The sequence below is a fragment of the Canis lupus genome, chromosome 20, assembly GCF_011100685.1.
Source record: "Canis lupus familiaris isolate Mischka breed German Shepherd chromosome 20, alternate assembly UU_Cfam_GSD_1.0, whole genome shotgun sequence".
Lineage (NCBI taxonomy): Eukaryota > Metazoa > Chordata > Mammalia > Carnivora > Canidae > Canis > Canis lupus.
Genome location: NC_049241.1, coordinates 34,126,205 through 34,145,968, shown reverse-complemented (window position 1 = coordinate 34,145,968; position 19,764 = coordinate 34,126,205). Strand labels below are relative to the sequence as shown.

Here is a 19,764-nt window from a genome sequence, read left to right as displayed (position 1 = left end):
TGAGAGAGAGCACAGGAGAGAGAGGCAGAGACACAGAGGAAGAGAAAGAATCTCAAGCAGACTCCCCATGAGCATGGAGCCTGACCTGAGGCTCAATCCACAACACTGAGATCATAACCTGAGCTGAAACCAAGAGTTGGACACTTAACCGATTGAGCCACCCAGGAGCCCCTTCCTTTGCCTATTTCAACCACACCTGCCTCATCCTAACCACATATCCCCATCAAATTGCACACATGACTCTTTTGCCACTAGGGCACTCTTAATTTCCCTGAAAATTTAGTTTAGATCTGTGTCATATTTTAGCCAACTTGAGTGTTTGAGACCATTTTATTCAGTTTAGTGACGCAACAGGGAAAACTGGGACTCAGGGAGAGGAGGTAGTTTGGCCAACATCACATCCTGTTTGGCATCAAAGTGAAATCTAAGTTAATTCCTATTCTGGAGATTTCTCTTTTCATTAAACCAAGCAATCTTCTTAGGTTTAATCCTTTTTTACTCCACACCTACTGTTTCTTTATCTGGACCTTTCCTGACCACCTCCTCCCTTAGTTTAAGGAAACCTCACCACCCACCCACAGCTGATCTTGTCTCCTCTCTCTCCTTTCAGACTTTGTTTCACCAATAACCCTTTCTCACCTGGCCCATTCTCTGCATGGTAAGAATGTGTGGTCAACTGTGTCACATTTTAGTAGGAGGAGATTCCCCAAACTCTACATCTCCTCCAGTTACTACTTTTCAAAGCCAAGCTACTTGCAAAAAGAATGTAAAAATCAACATTATCACTTGTAACCCACTGCAGCCCAATATCTACTCTCACCACCTCCATAATGTTCTAGCAAGGCCACAAGACAACCAATTCCATCAAACCCACACCTCTACTTAGTTCACCACTTGGATGAATGAGGCTTTGCAACAAAACATGATCAAAGAACCAAACTCCTGATCTCCCCACACACTAAGCCTGTTCAGACTCAGTCTTTCCCAGTGGCTCAAGCGCAAAACTTGACTCCTTTTGTTTCCCCCATTAGAAAGGAAGCTTCATACAGGCAGGAATTCTTATCTATTACTATACACTCAGCATCTAATCCAGCACATGATAGAAGTTCTGTATTTGTTAACTTGATCCATTTCAGCCAATCATCATCTTGCTTGACCCTCTTGGAAGGACAGCAGTGACCCCTCTAGTGGAAAATGGGTAAACATACATAAGGCCAATGGAGAGATTTGGGTTTGAGAATTTTGAAAGACCATTCCTTTGGTACAAACTGTTAAAGTGTCATTGTAAGAGTTTTAGCTGGCCAGAGATTATGCAGCAGATGGATTCAGTAGACAAAGATTAGCAAAACAGGCCAAAGTTCACAAAAATCAATCATGTAAACACCTCCTATGAGTCCTCAGGTTTCTAACTGGTTGGATTAATGTGTGGAGCTTTCTAGACCTGGAAGCCATGTGACCTTTTTTGGGCAACTTGAGAGTTTGCCTTTCCTGAGGGTTCAGATAACAGCTTTTATTGGAGTCATCCTCATTTTTTTTTCTCTATTACTCCCTATAGTGATACAAAAATTTAGTTTCCATCTCATGCTGCAGAAAATATTTCAATTCAGCCTACCAGAAAAATGCAATGTGATTCTTCTTTTTTTTAAAGCATGAGAAAAGTCTGGCTACAGCCCAAATTTTTCCAGAGCAGCCATCTGCAAAACAGCATGACCTGGCTTGGATTCAACTAAAGGGGTCAAAACCTCGGTCAAGAAAACTCTCCTAGCCACTCCTAAGAACAGGACAACAACAACTATTCCCAAAATTGTGATATGGTATCTTCTTAGCCTATAACAATACTTACACATCCAATGATGACATTTTGAAGATGGCATCTCTCTCTCTCTCTCTCTCTCACACACACACACACACACACACACACACACGCAAACACAGATACACACACACAAATAATAGAAAAGGGATGTCAAAGAATTAAGCCAATGAAAATTAAGCTGTTCTCAACTCAAAAGACCCACAGTTTCTGCTGGGTTCATAAGAAACTTTCCCTTTTGACCTTTAGCATATTGACAGAGAAAAATTTTTTTTAAGATTTTATTTATTTTTCATGAGAGACAGAGAGAGAGAGAGAGAGAGAGGCAGAGACACAGGCAGAGGGAGAAGCAGGCTCCATGCAGAAGCCTGACGCGGGACTAGATCCTGGGACTCCAGGATCATGCCCTGGGCCGAAGGCAGGCCCTAAACTGCTGAGCCACCCAGGGATCCCCGACAGAGAAGATCTTAAAGTTATCTTTCTGCTATACCATGGCAGTCCCAGGAGTTCAGAGCCAGGAACATATAGGAAAAATCTTAGAAGCAAAATAAAGTTTGTCCTAACTTATGCTTCTATACACATTATGCACCAGAGTAACATCTGTTAATTCAGAAAAATTTTTAAAAGGTGATTTCCAAGGGCCAATTTCTCTTCCTCCTCTTCAGATAGAAATACAATACTTACACCACTACTTCTTTTTTTTTTTTTTTTTTGGTATTTTTTTTATTGGAGTTCGATTTGCCAACATATAGCCTAACACCCAGTGCTCATCCCATCAAGTGCTCCCCTCAGTATTAGGCCGCTATTTTTGCCCTACCTCCATATCTAGGCTTTGTGAAATCGATCTCTAGTAATCTAGTTTCTCTTGGCCATTCCCTCCATTGAGAACTTGGGATTCCCTATCACTAACCCCTGCTCCTACCTACCATTTTGAATAGTTGTCCATCCTCAGAGACTATATCTAATGCTACCTTCCCTATGTAAAGTCTTTCTTCATCTCTTCCTTCTCTGGGCTCCTAAATCAATTTAATTATATCTTTTAATGGCAGGGACAAATTTCTTCTCTTTTTTTATGGGTCTTTTTTACAGGTTTTTATGAGTCCAGAGTTTTCTCTGCTAGACTAGGTTCTCATGGCAGGACTGGGACCTACTCATTTTTGTAACCATAAAGCTTCTAAATAGAGAGCCCTGAATATTGATAGCTCTATCAGTCAAGATGCATTGGGCTATTAGTAACAAAGTCTGAATTCAAACTGGCTTATACAAATTGCAGGAAGATCAAAGATGGGGCAATCTTCAAGTATGGCTCTGATTCCATTTCTCTGCCTTTCTTTTAGAACTCTACTTCCCCATGTGATGCCTTTGTCCTCAGATTGGTTTCCCTCATGATTATCACCATTATCTATTATTTGGATATTTATTGGATACTATGGATATTATTGGATACTTATGTTGGCATGATGCTAAATATTTTTACATGAACTCCTTCATTTAATCCAATTAAACTTAAATCCTGTTAAATTTACTCCCACAGTAAATTTACCCCTAAAGCAAGTATATTATTACACTTATTTTATAAGTGGGGAAACAATTTCAGAAAGATAAAGTTGCCTGAAGTCCCACACCTGGAAATGGAACCCAAGAAATCCACCTCCAAATCTGGTGCTCTCAAACTGTCAAAGATAGTCAAGCAAGACCCAAGAAGGCAGGCCCGACTAAGGCCACATTACCAGTCTGCTCACAGAAACTAAACAACATATCAAATATAAAGAGCAAAAATATAAGCATCATTTAGGAATGTCACTCCACATCCTACAGTGAGGGCAAGAAACACCTAATAGGTATTAAAAAGGTGGTCAAGACTGATACCAAGTTGAGACTTTCTCACTCAAGTTCATCAAAAGTACTAGATGAGATTTGGAAAGGCACTGACTTTCTCATTATAAAGCCCAGTGGCTTGGGATTCCAAATTGTGTAATGCAGAGTTCACACCTGCCCTAAGATCACCTGTGTACACACAGCTAGCTGGCCACTCCATACTACAATCAGGGCTGACTTATTGGAGACCAACTTTGGAGTTAAGTCTGCCTGGGCTCAACTCCAGCTCTGCCACTTGCTAACTGTAACCTTGGACAAAGTGATCTCTCTTCTAGCCTTGCCTTACTCACAACTGAAATGGTGACATTATTAGCAGTACCTACTTCACAGAATGATCATGAAAATTAAATGAGATACCATATGTGAGCCCATCAGCACAGTGTCTGAAATATCATTATTTCATTTAGGGTATACGTAGGAAGTGCTTTACAAGCTATACTGATCATTTTTATTCTTATCAAGAGAACATATTGTAGTCAGGTGGGTGTGCTAGATGGAAAAGTGATTCATGGACTCACATGCTTGCCTGAGAAAGACAGTAGCCCAGACTTTCTCCAACTCCCCCTCCCCAACCTCTTTCAGAAGCCCTACACTATCTGGGTGTTGGAAGGATGCTGTGCCCACTCTCCTGGACTCTGGCTAGGCTTCTACAGAAGAGAGAGAAAACTCACATCAAGCAAGGGCTCTTCTCACAAAGAGAATTGAACAAGAAGCTTCCTTTCCTAACCCAAATTTCATGCTCAAGTAAAGTACCAAGGTAGAGTAAACTGTCAAGGTACCCCAAAACAAACGTAATGAACCAAAAGTCCTTAATGAAAATATTTAAACATATATTTCAGAGTGACATCCAACACCATGCAAACTCTCCTGGGATAACTTATTCCTGAGTGTGAACTAAAATCCTAGATTTTAAATCTAGGATTTTAAAATCCACCTCTAGGATATTGTACTTGAATATGTTTAGTGAATGTGGTACTGTCCATCTACCAGTTTTCACCCTCCCAATGTACAAACCCTTTAACTATCCTCAAAATCCTGGCACATGTCCCCAGCTTCTCAGCAAAAATTGAAGAGCTGTGAGCTGAAGATATGTCTCACATTACCAAGAGCTCATTCATTAACTACCAAGAACTATTTATTCCCAATAAATGTGCAATATGTAATATTAAATGGCAATACCTAGTCAGAGGTTTTACCTAAATATCCTCAGATGCTCTCAGGGTTTGGAGTGGGAATAAGGAAGTGAAATGCTGTGCACAATTCAGGTTATGTACATTTTTCTAAAGATGTAAAAGTTTTCATTAGCCTCTAAAAGAGTACTTGGCTCCCCAAAGTTAAAAACCACAAACAGAAGTTTAAAAATTTTGAGAAAGCAAACTTTATTATTTGCTACATTTCTAAATTTGAGCAATTTCTAAATTTGGTCATCATGTGTACTGTCCAACTTTCCATCTCATATATTTACTTATTCCTATAGTTCCAAGATTCCTTGAGAACTTTTATGTTATTTTACATGGATATTTCAGAAAGCTCATCCAAGGGACAAATCAGTGAATTTTAATTTTTTTCAATTCCTTTTTAGATAATATATGCTCAGGAAACAATACTTTTTAGAACTCAAGTTAACTGTTGTAACTTAAAATAGAAGATGCCAGATTATAACAGGCCTAGTTCTAAAAGTTTGTAACTGGCATCATAGTCTCATCCACTTTGGAGACCTAATTCTCCAGAAAGACTAAAAGAGTTTACGAAAAGTGGAGAATTTTTTAAAGTTCCACAGAGGATGCGATCTGACATTATATAAAGAGAACACATAGGTCCACTAAAATAAGAGAGCATGAACTGATCCTAGTGTCAGTTAATACCATATCTGGAATTTCTCCAGTGGGCATAATCAGAGGTAGAGATTGACAATGTGGGTGTGAAGGTCAGGAGATCCCAAAAGACTACTGACATTGTTGTTAAAACAGCTGTCTACAGAAGTGATAGTAGTTAACTTTCTTTTGGTTGTGATCTTCTTAAAAACTGAAATCAGGCAAGCTCCCATTTATGTGTTGCACAAACTTATTTCCCAGCAAGGGCTGTCCTTTTCTCCTTCCCACCTTATTATCCTCATGTTCCCTCCTTAGAGAATCTACCCATCATGCACCTTACTCAGAGAGTCTTTTTATAGCTCTGCTGAGAGACTGTGGTTCTTATGACTCTCTTGGCCACAGCTGATTGGATCTAGTAAAACTCTGGAATTCAAGCTAGGCCAATCAGACTTCCGGTTCTCTGATTTTGAAATTGAAACCAAGCAACTCTAGTCAACTCTATTAAGCACTTGAATGGAGTAGATGCATTTCTTGAATGGCCACTTTTTCACAAGCAGCATATAAAAACAGATATAAAGAGAGAAAGTAAGAGATATGAGAGAAAAATAGTGAGCAACTGACTGTGTCCTTTTATTCCTGACTATTTTCCAACTAACTTGATCCCAATCCCCCAGGACACTTAGCTGCCCTACCTACACTTGGGGTCTGAAAAGAATTCTTGTATATTCCTATTAAGTTTCTTTTTCCCTTCAACAGGTTTGAATGGGTTTCTCCTACTTGCAACTACATTCTCCCTTAAATAAATGGTGATTGAATCAATTAGTAAAAAATGAGCTGGATTCTCAAAGAGGACAAAGAAAACGTTTCATAGGAGGAAATTGCTGGGAGAGGTAGAAACCAAGAATGCTGGGACTCTCAAGAGGGAAAGCTCTGACTTTGTAGACGCAAGATTTGGAACAACCCAAAACCAAATCCTGAATAGGTGTGGTCACTCCAGTGAGGTCAGAAACCACCCGAAAAGGATGCTAAGAGTTCCAGTTGAGATGACTCCTGGGCCAAGAAGCTGCCCATGTACCTTGAAATTCCTGTAGAAAGAGGCAAGTTTAGGAAGAATTCTAACTGGATTAGTGAGAGCATCCTCACTGGAGTACAATAATGTGTAATAAAGAACTTCCCCATTTCTGAAGCTCTGCTCTTATGGATCCAATGAATTTGCCAAAGTCATAACCACCTGAATGGATCTGCCAGACCTTTAATGAGCATTGTGAGAAATTCTCATTCTTCTGCTACCTACAGTTTTAACTTTCCAGCCAGTCCTTGAAGTTGCTTCCTCCCATCCTTCTGGGTAGGTTTCCAAGATAGGAGTTTTCCTCTGGCATTCTCCTCTGCTCATGTATGTGACAAGAATGCATTTGCTCCTTCCTGCTTGCCCTCTCTCCTCTGTTGCTCTTGACAACATGCTACTTTCCTTCCTCTGGCTTTCTGTCCTTCCTGTATAACTTTTTTTAAAAAGATTTTATTTATGCATTTGACAGAGAGAGAGAGAGCACAAGCAGGGGGAGTGGCAGGGAGAGGGAGAGGGAGAAGCAGGCTCCCCACTAAGCAGGGAGCCCGATGTGGGGCTCGATTCCAGGACCGTGGGATCATGACCCAAGTTGAAGGCAGACACTTAACCGACTGAGCCACCCAGATGCTCCTTCCTGTATAACTTTTTTTTTTAAGATTTTATTTATTATTTATTCATGAGGGACACAGAGAGAGAGAGAGAGGCAGAGACATAGGCGGAGGGAGAAGCAGGCTCCATGCAAGGAGCCTGACATGGGACTCGATCCTCAGTCTCCAGGATCACGCCCTGAGCTGAAGCCGGCGCTAAACTGCTGAGCCACCTGAGCTGCCCACCTGTATAATTTCTTGATAGAATCCTTAAGATACTGTCAAGCAACACATTCCTACTTCCGCTGTATATTAGGGCTTCCATTTCCACACCAAATTCCCTGGTTTTCAAGCAAATCTGTTGTTTTTCCCTTTCAGACAACAGAAAGAACACACTTTTGAAGCTAAGCATACCTCAAATTCAAATTCCAGCTCTACCTAATGGTGAGCTCTCCTTACTCTCTGGCAGGCCATTTAATCACCCTGAGTCCTGTTTCTCATCTATAAAATGGGGATGCCACATGTTTTGCAGAGCTGTTGAGCTCACACACGGAAAGCAACTATTAAGTCCCTTATACAACAGGAGTTCAAAAATGGTTATTCTCTCTCCCTTTCCTTTTCAAGATCAATGTCAGACATATTCAAAAAAACACCATAAAAAGCCAGCAAAGGTATGAAAAAATTAGGGTTTAAAAAAATAGGTTCCAGGATGCCCAGGTGGCTCAGCCAGTTAAAGTGTCTGACTCTTGATTTCAGCTCAAGTCATGATCTCGGAGTTGTGAGATCAAGCCTTATGTCAGGCTCCATGTTAGGCATAGAGTCGGCTTAAGATTCTCTCTCTTCTCCTGCTCCTCCTCTCTCTCTCTCTCACTCAAAAAAATAAAAAGTTTCATTTCCTTAAAGGGTTGTCTATTTCCTTTTTTTAAAAGATTTTATTAATTTACTCATGAGAGACACAGAGAGAGAGAGAGAGGCAAAGACATAAGCAGAGGGAGAAGCAGGGTCCATGCAGGTCCATCCCGGGTCTCCAGGATCATGCCCTGGGCTAAAGACGGCACTAAACTTCTGAGCCACCTGGGCTGCCCAGGTTGTCTATTTCCTTAAAAGATTAATCTCTATTTATCAAATGTCTACCTCTAAAAGAAGGTATTTGAAGATTCACAGGTTACTCGTCCAGGTTATTTAAAAAAAAAAAAAAAAAGACATCATTCACAACTAATTCTTTCCCACACAACGTTGAATTAGGTTTTACCTTTTATATGAATATTTTTTGCATAAACACATACATTTTGATCATCACAAAGTAAAAGAATTGAGTGTAGGCAAAGTATTAAGAAAAATGAAGATACAGTAATCTTCCAGTTAACTCAAGATTTTTCATCGTTGTAGATATTGACATTCTTAGCCAGATAATGTACGGCACAGTTCTATGCCCTTTAGGCTGTTTAGCAACATCCCTGGCCTCTACCCACTGGATGTTACCCCTTCCAGTAAGTGACAACCAAAATGTCTCCAGACATTGCCAAATGTCCCTTGGGAGGCAAATTGCCCTCATGTGAGAACAAGTTAACTTGATCCTATATAAAGCCAAACCGGACAGTGCAAGCCCCGCCATGGGTTTATAAGACAGGAAGTAGTTATAGTTTTTCTCTCCAGAATGTTCTCACTGTAAAACAAAATGGCTGCATATCACTTCCAAAGTATAATCAAATGCTGGCTTTACAGAGAACAGAGAAGAAATTGCACGTGCCAGAATTCCGTTTGTCAAGCTGCCCTAACTTTTGGCTACATGCCCACACTCTGCCTAAAACCTACTTCCCAAACTTTTGAAAATGCTTTCCACAGCTTTCAGAACCTGACCTTTAGAGCAGCTTTGTGTGTGTGTGTGTGTGTGTGTGTGTGTGTGTGTGTGTGAAATAGATTTACAATTTTCTATATTCCTGCAAAGCCAAAACCACTTATTGAGTCCAAATGCCAACTGGGGGTGGTGGGAATTTGCACACAGATGTCGGCGGACTCCAAAACAACAACACAAGAACTCCACCTGCAACTAATTATAGAAACTGAAATTGCACTCTGGCCAGAGGAGGCTAGGTTCAGAACCCACCCCATCTGCTTTGGCGATAAAAATCACTCTGTTACTTTTCTCCTGTCAACATAGACTTGCTTCTTAAAATCCTCTGAGGATGTTGTCTATAGGGAATTTTATTAGGCAGTGAATGTTTTGGGGGTGACCACTCCCTCTACCTTCCCCCCTTAGAGTTTGGTTTCAAAAAGAACTTTGGCACAAGTAAGACTAAAATAATCTATCCACTGAAATATTCCAAAATGTTTTCTTTAGTTGCTTATGTGTTGTTGCTATCCCATCACCAAAATAACGAACCAGAAAGAAAATGGAAGATGGAAGTCATTTAGCTCTCCTAAAGTCCCGCATACAGGAATGTTTATATTCCTCCCCCGATTAGCCAAGTCTTTCATAAAATAAAACCTGGGAATAAAAATCTGTAAGGCTACTAATGCAGCACACATGGCTGATCCTAGGACTGACTGCAAGAGATTACTGAGGCAAAAACCAGCTGACATCTGTGACAAAGATGTGTGTAGTTCACTTCAAATCATTCTCCTACATTCTAGCAAACAAAGAAATCAACTGTTGGCTCCGTGCCATCTCATCTATCTTCAGAACCAAAGGAAGTTTTCACCTACCCATGAAAGCCATTGAAAATTGTGGTTTCAGTCTAAGTAGGTCATCACCTAAATCTGGACCAAAGTTTTTCCACCTTTCTGGAAAGGTAGACAAAAGCTACAGTTCTCTGAAGAGCTGAGGAAGACTATTTCAAGATGAGGAGGTAGGCTTTTTTGTTGTTGTTGTCATTCTAAAATTCAGGACATGTCCTTCTAAAATTCAAGTTATGCTTTGGTGCTAAACTGGCTTATATTATCCAGCTCTAAATCTGTATGCCTACATAACATTGGAGAAAGCATACATAAACACTCATACTCTGAATCAGAGTTTAAGATGAAGAAAACCTATATGACATTTGATTGCCTTAATTTCTCAAGTCTCTCTTTTTTTAAGATTTATTTATCTACTTGAGAGAAAGAGATAAAATGGCAGGGGAGTCACAGGGGAAGAGGGAGGAAGAGAATCTCAAACACACTCCCCACTGAGTTAGGAGCCCAACACAGGACTTGATCACATGACCTGAAGTTCATGACCAGAGCAGAAATCAAGAGTCAGACACTTAACCAAATGAGCCACCCAAGCTATCTCCAGTCTCTTGATATGACTTATAAACCCTTAAGATATTTGAAGAAAGAGGGTGACTAAGGACAGCTCAAGTCAGTGCAATGAACATCTGTTTTTGTCCTACAGCACCCTTTGCCCTTCATCTCAATTCCTATAAAGAACTGCTCATCTCCCAATGCCTGCAGTCTAAAGGTGTCACCAGTCACAGTAACCCCTTCTCACAAACCTTCCCCTTGCCCCAGCCATACATACTCACCAAGTTCTGGAGGGAGGATATCACCAAGGCAAGACCAAAGTCCTTCTATAAATTTTCCAAATGGGAAGTGAAGACATGCTTCAGTTATGACCCTAGGATACTGGTAGCCAAGACCACTCACCACATGAAAGACAAAAATAAGGCTTATATAATAGATAGAGATAGATACCAAGAACCAGAGATGAAACAATGGAGAGAGGCACTGGATCTAGACAACCCCAAGCTCCACATTTCAGCCTTTCTACAATTTCATTACAGGAATTAATAAATAGTCCTTTTTCACTTACACAGGCTTTGAAAAGCTTTTGTGTCACTACTTTGGAGTGTTGCCCAATACAACTAGTAAGTAGGTTTCTTCATTCTAACATGTAAAGTCCTTTAAGATCTCATTTCACCTCATTGAAATGCACCTATTTTTTTGGTTATCATGACTGATAATTATTATGAATAATAGTTATCAATTAATAATTTTCTATTTTGGGCAGCCCCAGTGGCTCAGCGGTTTAGCGCCACCTTTGGCCCAGGGTGTAATCCTGGAGACCCGGGATCGGGTCCCACGTTGGGCTCCCTGCTTAGAGCCTGCTTCTCCCTCTGCCTGTGTCTCTGCCTCTCTCTCTCTCTCTCTCTCACTCTCTCTCCCTGTGCCTCTCATGAATAAATAAATAAAATCTTTTAAAAACTAATAATAATTTTATATTTTATTATTTGGGAAAGTATTGAGCTGCGAGTAATAGAACACCCAACCAACAGTGACTTAAACCACTAGTGGCTTTTCTCACATGACTAGCGGTTTGGAGACTAGCCACTATGGGTGCTGTTGGAAGTGCTCAGAGATGGCAGGACATAGTTTCTGTGCTTGGCATACCCTCTCTTTCATGGTTACTACACAGCTGACATAGCTCCAGGAAACATATCAACACTCAAGACAGGAAGAAGGGGAAAGGAGCATTGCTGGTAACATTTACTCTTTTTATTAAGAAAACAAAACCTTTCCCAGAATCTCCCACTTGGATTTCATTGGCAGTTACATAAGGCAGAAAGGGAGAAGCCCGATGTCGAGCCATTAAAGAGTCATCACTAGGACACTATAGAAGGCCCAGCCACTGAAGGAACCCTTGACCATGCTGAAAGCGCTCATCTATCTTCACAGGTCTCAAACTAATATCTTGCTTCCAGAGCTACTCCTGAAGCAGTCTTTCCCAAAGTGTGGCCTTTATTCCCTTAGTTCTAGGAACATTTATAGTTGGTAACAAATAAGACTATTTAAAAATATATATATTAAACTATATATATATATAATAATAACATATATATGTTAACATATATAACAGAATATATATACACATGACTTGGCAGAGGGTACATTCTCCTGACCCCACTGACTTTGGGCTTGGCAGTGTAACATGCTTTAGGCAATATAATGTTAGTAGACTTGATATAAGCAGAGGCTTTAAATATGTCTGTGTGGTTTGGTTGGATTCTTGGCATCTGTGATCCACCATAAGATGAATTCCTGAATAGCTTCTGTCCTAAGGAGAATGTAGACACATGTAGAACATATTTGAAGCCAAGTTTCATCCTAAAGTCTAATGTCCCAAGCCCAGCCCTGCCCAACTAGGTTGTACCCAACCTGCAGATACATGAGGGAGAGGTAAATGCTTGTCTTTTTACACAAATGGCTTGTTACACAGCATTACTGCAGCAACAGCTGTTCAATACATAGATGCTTGGTTTAAGATAAAATTTCATGGTTTTTGCTGGGGTTAAGCAAACTTAGTAAATGTTTTTCTTTTTTTAAAATTATTTTAATGGGGGTAGGGGCGGAGAAAGAATCTCAAGCAGATTCCTCAGAGCATGAAGGCTGATGGGGGGGTTCAATCTCACAACTCCGAGATCGTGAGACCTGAGCCAAAATCAAAAGTAGGATGCTTACCCGTTCAACTGACTGACCTACTGAGATGCCCCCTTAATTTTTTTACCTGTAAGAGTTAGAGTATTTCATTTCACATGCTGATATATTGTATGAGTTTGTTAGGGCTGCCATAACAAAGTATCACAAACTGGGTAGCTTAAACAAAAAAAATTTATTGTCTCACAGATCTGAAGGCTAGAAGATCAAGATCAAGGAATCGCCAAGTTGCTTCCTTCTGAGGACTGACTGTAAGTGAAGAATACAGGTCTCTTTCCTTGGATTTTAGATAGCCATCTTCTCCCTGTCTCTTCACATGGTCTTCCCTCTGTACATCTTTATGTCTGTGTCCAAATTTCCCCTTTTGGTAAGGACATCAGACATATTGGGTTAGCGCTCACCCAAATGACCTCATTTTAACTTGATTACCTCTATAAAGACCTTATCTCCAAATAAAATCACATTCTGAGTTACAGGGGATTAAGATTCCAATATATCTTTTGGGGGGGAATATAATTCAACCCCATAATATATGCATTATGAATTTTCAGGATAGGAATATCTAGGATGTTCATGTCTCTAGTTTATTTGACTGGAAAATCACCTCTGGAAAGTATCATTTCCCTGGATATACTTTTAAAAAACTGGCTTTGAGGGATCGTGGATCTCAGGCTCAGAGTAGCAGAAGGAATGGAGCCTGAAAGAAGGCACAGGGATAACACAGGTCTATCTGAGTAGTGACTATATTTAAGTCCCATCAACAAACTGGATGGATCTGGACACTCCAAGATTGAGCCCTTGATTTCACAAATACTTAGTACTCAAAGTGACTGCAGCTGCATTTAACTATTCATGGACACCCTTTCACAGTGCAACTGCCTCACTACCTTCCCAACAGGAGACAGAGTGAATTCTATCGCCCACTTCCAATTGGTACAGCTCTTCATACAGGGACACTCCCAGTGATAGGAGTATTTTAGAACAGAGCTTAATGACCCCTGGTAAAATGGCCCTACAGTTAATCAAATAAAACAAAAAACAGTGATAAAAGAAACATGGAAATGTGACCCATCTTGACCTGTTCAAGCTACAGGCTCAAAATAAGAACCAATAAATCATATGTTGAAACTAGCTCAAAAACTCATCAAAAACCCAGATTAATATTGATTTAAAGTGGATTATTTCCTATTGTGTTAAGCCAGAAATAGAAATGATCACATAACCATTGCTTCAAAGCCATAAACCTTCCCAGGCAGGTTTACTTACACTTCTTAGGTTACGTTTCCCAGTGACCTTGCCCCACTTCTGCATGCACAAGATGGGTAAATATTAGATCGAGTACAATCTCCCAGCATGTGATGCTATTTATATTCATGCAGATCCTTGGCTAGCCATGCAAGTGTTAGGAAAATGTCTCAAAATTGCTGAATACACATCTAATTCGGAAAAAGTAGTCTATTAAAAATATAAAGTTAATAATTACCAAAAAATTCTAGAATATGAAAAGTCATTAACTTATATGCATTGAACTATAAGACATAAGTCCTTATGAACTTTCTGAAAATTTCTTCTCTACCATGTTTTCCCTCTCTGATCTCTATCATGCAGGTAAATAAATGGAGCTTTAAAGAAAAGATAATCATATAAACTTTTGGAGAAAATTATTTCACTTAACTTTCTAGTACTTGCACTCTCCTGTCCCCAACATCCACCCTAACTCCATAGGCTATTACAAATATTAAGGGAACTGCCTCAAGTGGCAGCCAAACATCCACTCCAAATCATTTCTTCTCACTTCTCTTCAAATCAGTGTACGGTTGTGACATTGAGAGCACAGGCTATAGGTTCACATCATTCCAAAACATCAGCTGTCTATAATACTCCACCACTCTCTTCTTCCATTCAAGAAAGTACATCATGAAGCAAAAAGCACAAGTGATAATGTAAGTGTAACTGTGCATCCATGCACCCCAGTTTATTACAAACATGCCAATGACTCCAAATGCCAATACTGCAACTCTTGGTGGTCCCACATGTATTTTTATTCATGTAGATCTACATGGCTGAGAAGTAGGGCCTTGGAGAGAACCTGGGTGAGAGGAGTGGGGAGGAGGTCTGGAGTTGAATATCCATCCAAGAACTTGAGTATTTACTCTTTGCACATAAGAAATTTGGTCACAGTGCCCTACCCATTGCCTCCAAGGTTCCATATAGTCCTGTACTTCCTATACACAGGAAGAATATTCAACATCCTCCCTTGGATCTGGAGTTGGGTTCAGCTCCCTTGGACAGAATCACTAGAACTTCAAAATATTCTGCAAAAGAATTGATAAGTGGGAGCCCTCTTCAACACTGCACATAAAGGTAAAGGTTTGTATTACTAAGCATTAAATACAAAGAACCATGAATTTCATATACAAGAGCACTTGAGCTTCCTGACCTCCACTCTATGATGGACTTGCTTCCCATTTGTATTCATATAGTATAGTTCAAATTGTTTTAGATCATCTGAATTTAGGTTAGTAAACTTCTAATTATCCAAATACCCACTGGTAGAACTACATTTGTAGATGCAGTCTCTGGTTGTTGTGCGTAAGAAACCACAATCAAACGTCCCTCCTGTCCTTTACGTTATTTTCTTCCATATAGAAAAAGTTTGGAAGATTCTTTACTCTAGGGCAACCCCGGTGGCGCAGGGGCAACCCCGGTGGTGCAACAGTTTAGCACCGCCTGCAGCCCAGGGCGTGAACCTGGAACCCTGGATGGAGTCCCACGTCAGGCTCTCTGCATGGAGCCCGCTTTTCCCTCTGCCTGTGTCTCTGCCTCTCTCTGTGTGTGTCTCTATGAATAAATAAATAAAATCTTTAAAAAAAAAAGATTCTTTACTCTAAAGGGAAATTATAGTCAGTTATAGTAAATGTAGAACTCTAAACAGAACAAAAAACCACTTCTGAGAAAAAGAAATAGGGATCCCTGGGTGGCGCAGCGGTTTGGCGCCTGCCTTTGGCCCAGGGCGCGATCCTGGAGACCCGGGATCGAATCCCACATCAGGCTCCCGGTGCGTGGAGCCTGCTTCTCCCTCTGCCTGTGTCTCTGCCTCTCTCTCTCTCTCTCTGTGACTATCCTAAATAAATAAATAAAATATTTAAAAAAAAAAAAAAAAAAAAAAAAAATAAATTCCTAATTAAGAATAAAAATCCCAATTAAACTAAATCACATTCTTAATCATTCTATCAGAACTACTCATTTTTTTCATCTAACACATATAATCTTCCTATTTTACTAAGATTATATTCACAGCTCAGTGATCCTATAAGGAGTTAGGGAACATAAAGTTAAGTCTTAGACATTGGCATGAACCAGACCAAAGCCGTATAGCCAACTCTCTCATTAACTAGCTATGTGAATTGGGCAAGCTGCTTGTTCTTTCTACATTTATTTTTGATCTGTAAAATGTGAAAAGTCTAGCACCTACTCCAAATAATTGAAGCAAACAGTAAATAAGATAATGTACACAAAGCTCCAAGAACAATGTGTGGCATATAGTAAGCCCTCAACAGATGTCTATTGGTAGCAGTAGCAGTAATAATAGAAACAGCAGCAACAGCAGAAGTCCGGATTGTTCCCCAAATTTTATTTCCTCTAGCTCCACTTTTTGACAAACACAAAAACCCCACTGGTAGAAATTTCTAGCATCCCTTCATCTTTGACTCTCCTTCCTGGAAAGAGGTAAGGACTATACTATACCTCCCAAGCCCCTGCAATTGTGTCACTTCTAGTCCAAGGAACTAGGAGCCAATGTGCTATCTCCATGCACCCCCCTTCTCTGGTGTAGCAACTCTTAAAGCCATGTGCCAAGATGCAGAAACCCTGGATCTTGAGTCACTGCCTGGAGGAGGGTTACCTTGGAGAGTCACCTGACCTACTTCACACTTCAGGTGAATAAGAAAGGATTCTTGATGTGTTAAGCCAGCAAGATTTGATTGCTGCAGCAGGATCTACCCTATCCTGAAGCAGGTACTCATATACCCCTAAAACAGATCCTGGTATAATTCCCATAGGAGAAGGAGAGATGCTTCAATTTTTAAAAAATAACTTGCTTTTGGTCAATGTTTATATTCTTTACTTCACAATACTACCTCATACTGCAAGAAATTGACTTTTCAAACTCTCCATGCTTCTTCCTCCTTTCACATTTTTAATCTAAGAAAGAAAATGCACATTACTTATAGATTAATACCGGGGCTTTTACTGGATCATATGTCACATAGTCATATGGCACCCATAATGTCCAAGATCGCCTGTGATCATAGTAGTTTCCAGAATTTGGAAGGGTTATTGGAAGCACTCTCAAGCATTCACTTGTTTCTAGCTGATGGCAACATGGGACAGTTAAGTAGAATTACGAATATTTCCTAGTTTAAACTAAACTAACTTTTATGAAATATACAAGGGGTTTAAAATGTTTTTTACAACAGCAAGAAGGTTTTGTGTGTCATTAAAATGTACATCAATATATTATTTATTTTATTTAGTCACTTCCATATTTAATTCTGTGTAGATGTCAGAAAAAACACATAATACATTAGCATAATAGCATATCATGTAGTTTATAAATAAATATGTGTATAAGTGGGGATCTATGCTCAAAAAAAATTTAATGATAGCAGCATAAATAAAAGTAATTTTAGAGCTGACAATTTAAAGAATGGCTTTTGAAATCTCTTGTCACTACTTGCATCATTTCTAAACTGCTGTAACCATTTTCCAAAACAACTAAAAAAGAAGAAAACCAGTATAGAACTAGGGAAATACACATAGCAGTAACAGGTTCACAAGGACATCATGAACCAGCAAAGTCAGGGGGGAAAAAAGCAGAAATAATAGTGAAAAGCATTAATTTGATTTAGGATTGAAGAACAAAACTTTCTCCTCCAACTAAAAATCACATTTCCACATCTGAAAACAAGCAGAGGCTCTGTCAGATAGTCAAAGGGATAAAGTGATTGCTTTTTATATGCAGAAGCAGAATGAAGAGCAGATTCTCATACAGATCAGAAGTGCTTCTAAAGATACCTGGACTCCAAGGGGTGGTATCCAGGGAAACAGATAGGAGGGCCAGCAGATAACCCCAAGAAAGGCAGAGAGCTTCATGAGGCCAACATCAAGACCAATTATCAAAGAATCTAGTTCAGCCAAGTTAGAATTATCTTAAATTTCTACAAAGTTAAATGATATCTGGAAATTTTTCCACGAAATGATACGGTACTCTCTTCTTCCAGTCTCATAACACTAATCTCATTACTAGTAAGAGGTGAAGCTGGGATTTAAACCCAGGCATGTTGGACTCATAAAGCCCTTATGAAGACAGCAGTAGAGAAATGAGCCCCACAGAATAGGTAGGATTTGGAAATGGAGACCAGCAGACACTGAAAGGGAAGAGGCAAGGAGAGGGAGTGCTGAGAAGGCCACTAGGGAAAGGGAACAGAAAGAGCAAAGGACTGGAGGGGGAAAACCCTGAGTCAGTGCAGGAATTACCAAGTTGTAGTGCAGGTAACATAGGAGATGTGCCCATTCTGAGATAAGGTTGGAAAGGCTGGCTCAGGCCTTCCAAATGAAGGTGTTGTCAGCTCAGCCTAAGAGACAGATTTCACTATGAAGGCAATAAGTAATTACTGAGGGCTTTAGAGCAGAGAAATGGCATAACTGCAAGTAGACACAGGGAAAACTAATCTTGCTATATAACATGCAAGATAGATCAAAGAAGAGTAAGAAGGTACCTTGCACATAGTACATGCTTATGTAATATGAATGGATAAAGGAAAGGCCATGTTAAAAGTTTTTGTGTTTCTCTAACATGATACCAAACCCATTCCACCTAGTTGAATATTATTTTGTTTAATATTATTTGGTTTGCTGTCTAGAGAATAAACTCCACTCATTCTAGAAGGAAATAAAGTTGCTGTAACTTCAAAAATAAATAATTCACCAGTCAAATGTGGCTCTCTAAATATTGCCATTAAAGTGTCTACTCTTGCAAAAATTAACATGTTCCTCTTCGGTGCAGAGGGCAGTACACCTGAGCTGCTGTTGTTAGTGCTGAAAAAGAAAAAAAAATTAACCGAGTATAAAAGTTAGGCAATGAAGATGATGTCCCCTCTTCTACAACTGTATGAAAAAGTCATTGGAAAATAAGATCACAAACTATAACTTCATATTTTTTATGCCCTTTTGTAGTCTCTAAGTCAAACATGAACTAAACCATAGTTTTCTTGATGATGCCAAACTTTCTTCTGCACAGGTTGTGGTGCCATCTGAAAAGCATCAACTACTCAGTGAGAAGCCAAGGCTGAAACACACACTGAGATAAGTCATAACCTACCTGATTTTCTTCATGGGAAACCCTCATCTGCTCCTTGAGGACAGACATTCGGGCTGCTTCTTCTTTCCTCAAGACTCTCTCCTTCTTGAGCTCAGGACTCCAGAAGGTCTTGATACTATTCATGGAAGATCCTAACTTGCTATCCTTGATGTCTAGTTCTTTCCGGAGAAGGTCATTCTCTCTCTGAAGTTCCTTGAGCTGGGCTTGAAGGTCTAACATTGTGCTATCCCTTACCTGCCTCAACATGGAGGGGACCTGGTGGTGGTGATGATGGGATGAGCTAGTCAGACCACCATGTTGATCCGTGTATGAAAGAACATCTGTGTGGGAAAGTCCAGCAGAAGCAATATTGGGACTACTCCCCATGGCTGTGACTCGGCCTCCATATACAGCTCTATTTGTGGCCCTTCCCAGAGTCATGGTGCCCTTTGGGTAAGTTGTCGAAGCCACCCCCTCATGATCACTCAGATACATAGGTCCAGACGTAGCATAGGCCGCATTAAGGGACTGGATATTCTCCATGGACAGTGTCTTGCCTGTTCCTCCACCACCCCCACTGCTTGTTCTTCTGTGGCCCAAACGAGGAGACCTTGGCAAACGAGGAGATCTAGAAGGGCTACCTTCCAGATTGGTGATTGTTCTTGCACTTCCATACATTTTTTTCTTCTACTATGAGGTGCTACTGAAGAGAAGGAATACTATACTAAGTTGAGGGTTAAGCCAATATTTCCACTATTGGCCAGAATTTTCAATTCATTCTTTTCACAATCTGTACCAGAAAAAGGCTCCAGAGATCTGAAAAAGAGGGA

At 40.0% G+C, this 19,764-nt stretch overlaps 1 protein-coding gene across 1 annotated transcript in view; it reads right to left on the bottom strand.

Annotated features, from left to right (window-relative positions):
- The window catches only part of ERC2 (ELKS/RAB6-interacting/CAST family member 2), a 946,536-nt gene that overhangs the window by 893,379 nt on the left and 33,393 nt on the right, over positions 1-19,764 (bottom strand). The window contains exon 3 of the mRNA XM_038566126.1: positions 18,956-19,750. Within this exon, the coding sequence (XP_038422054.1) occupies positions 18,956-19,612 (657 nt within the window). The 5' untranslated portion in view covers positions 19,613-19,750. The remainder of the gene's footprint in view (positions 1-18,955; positions 19,751-19,764) is intronic.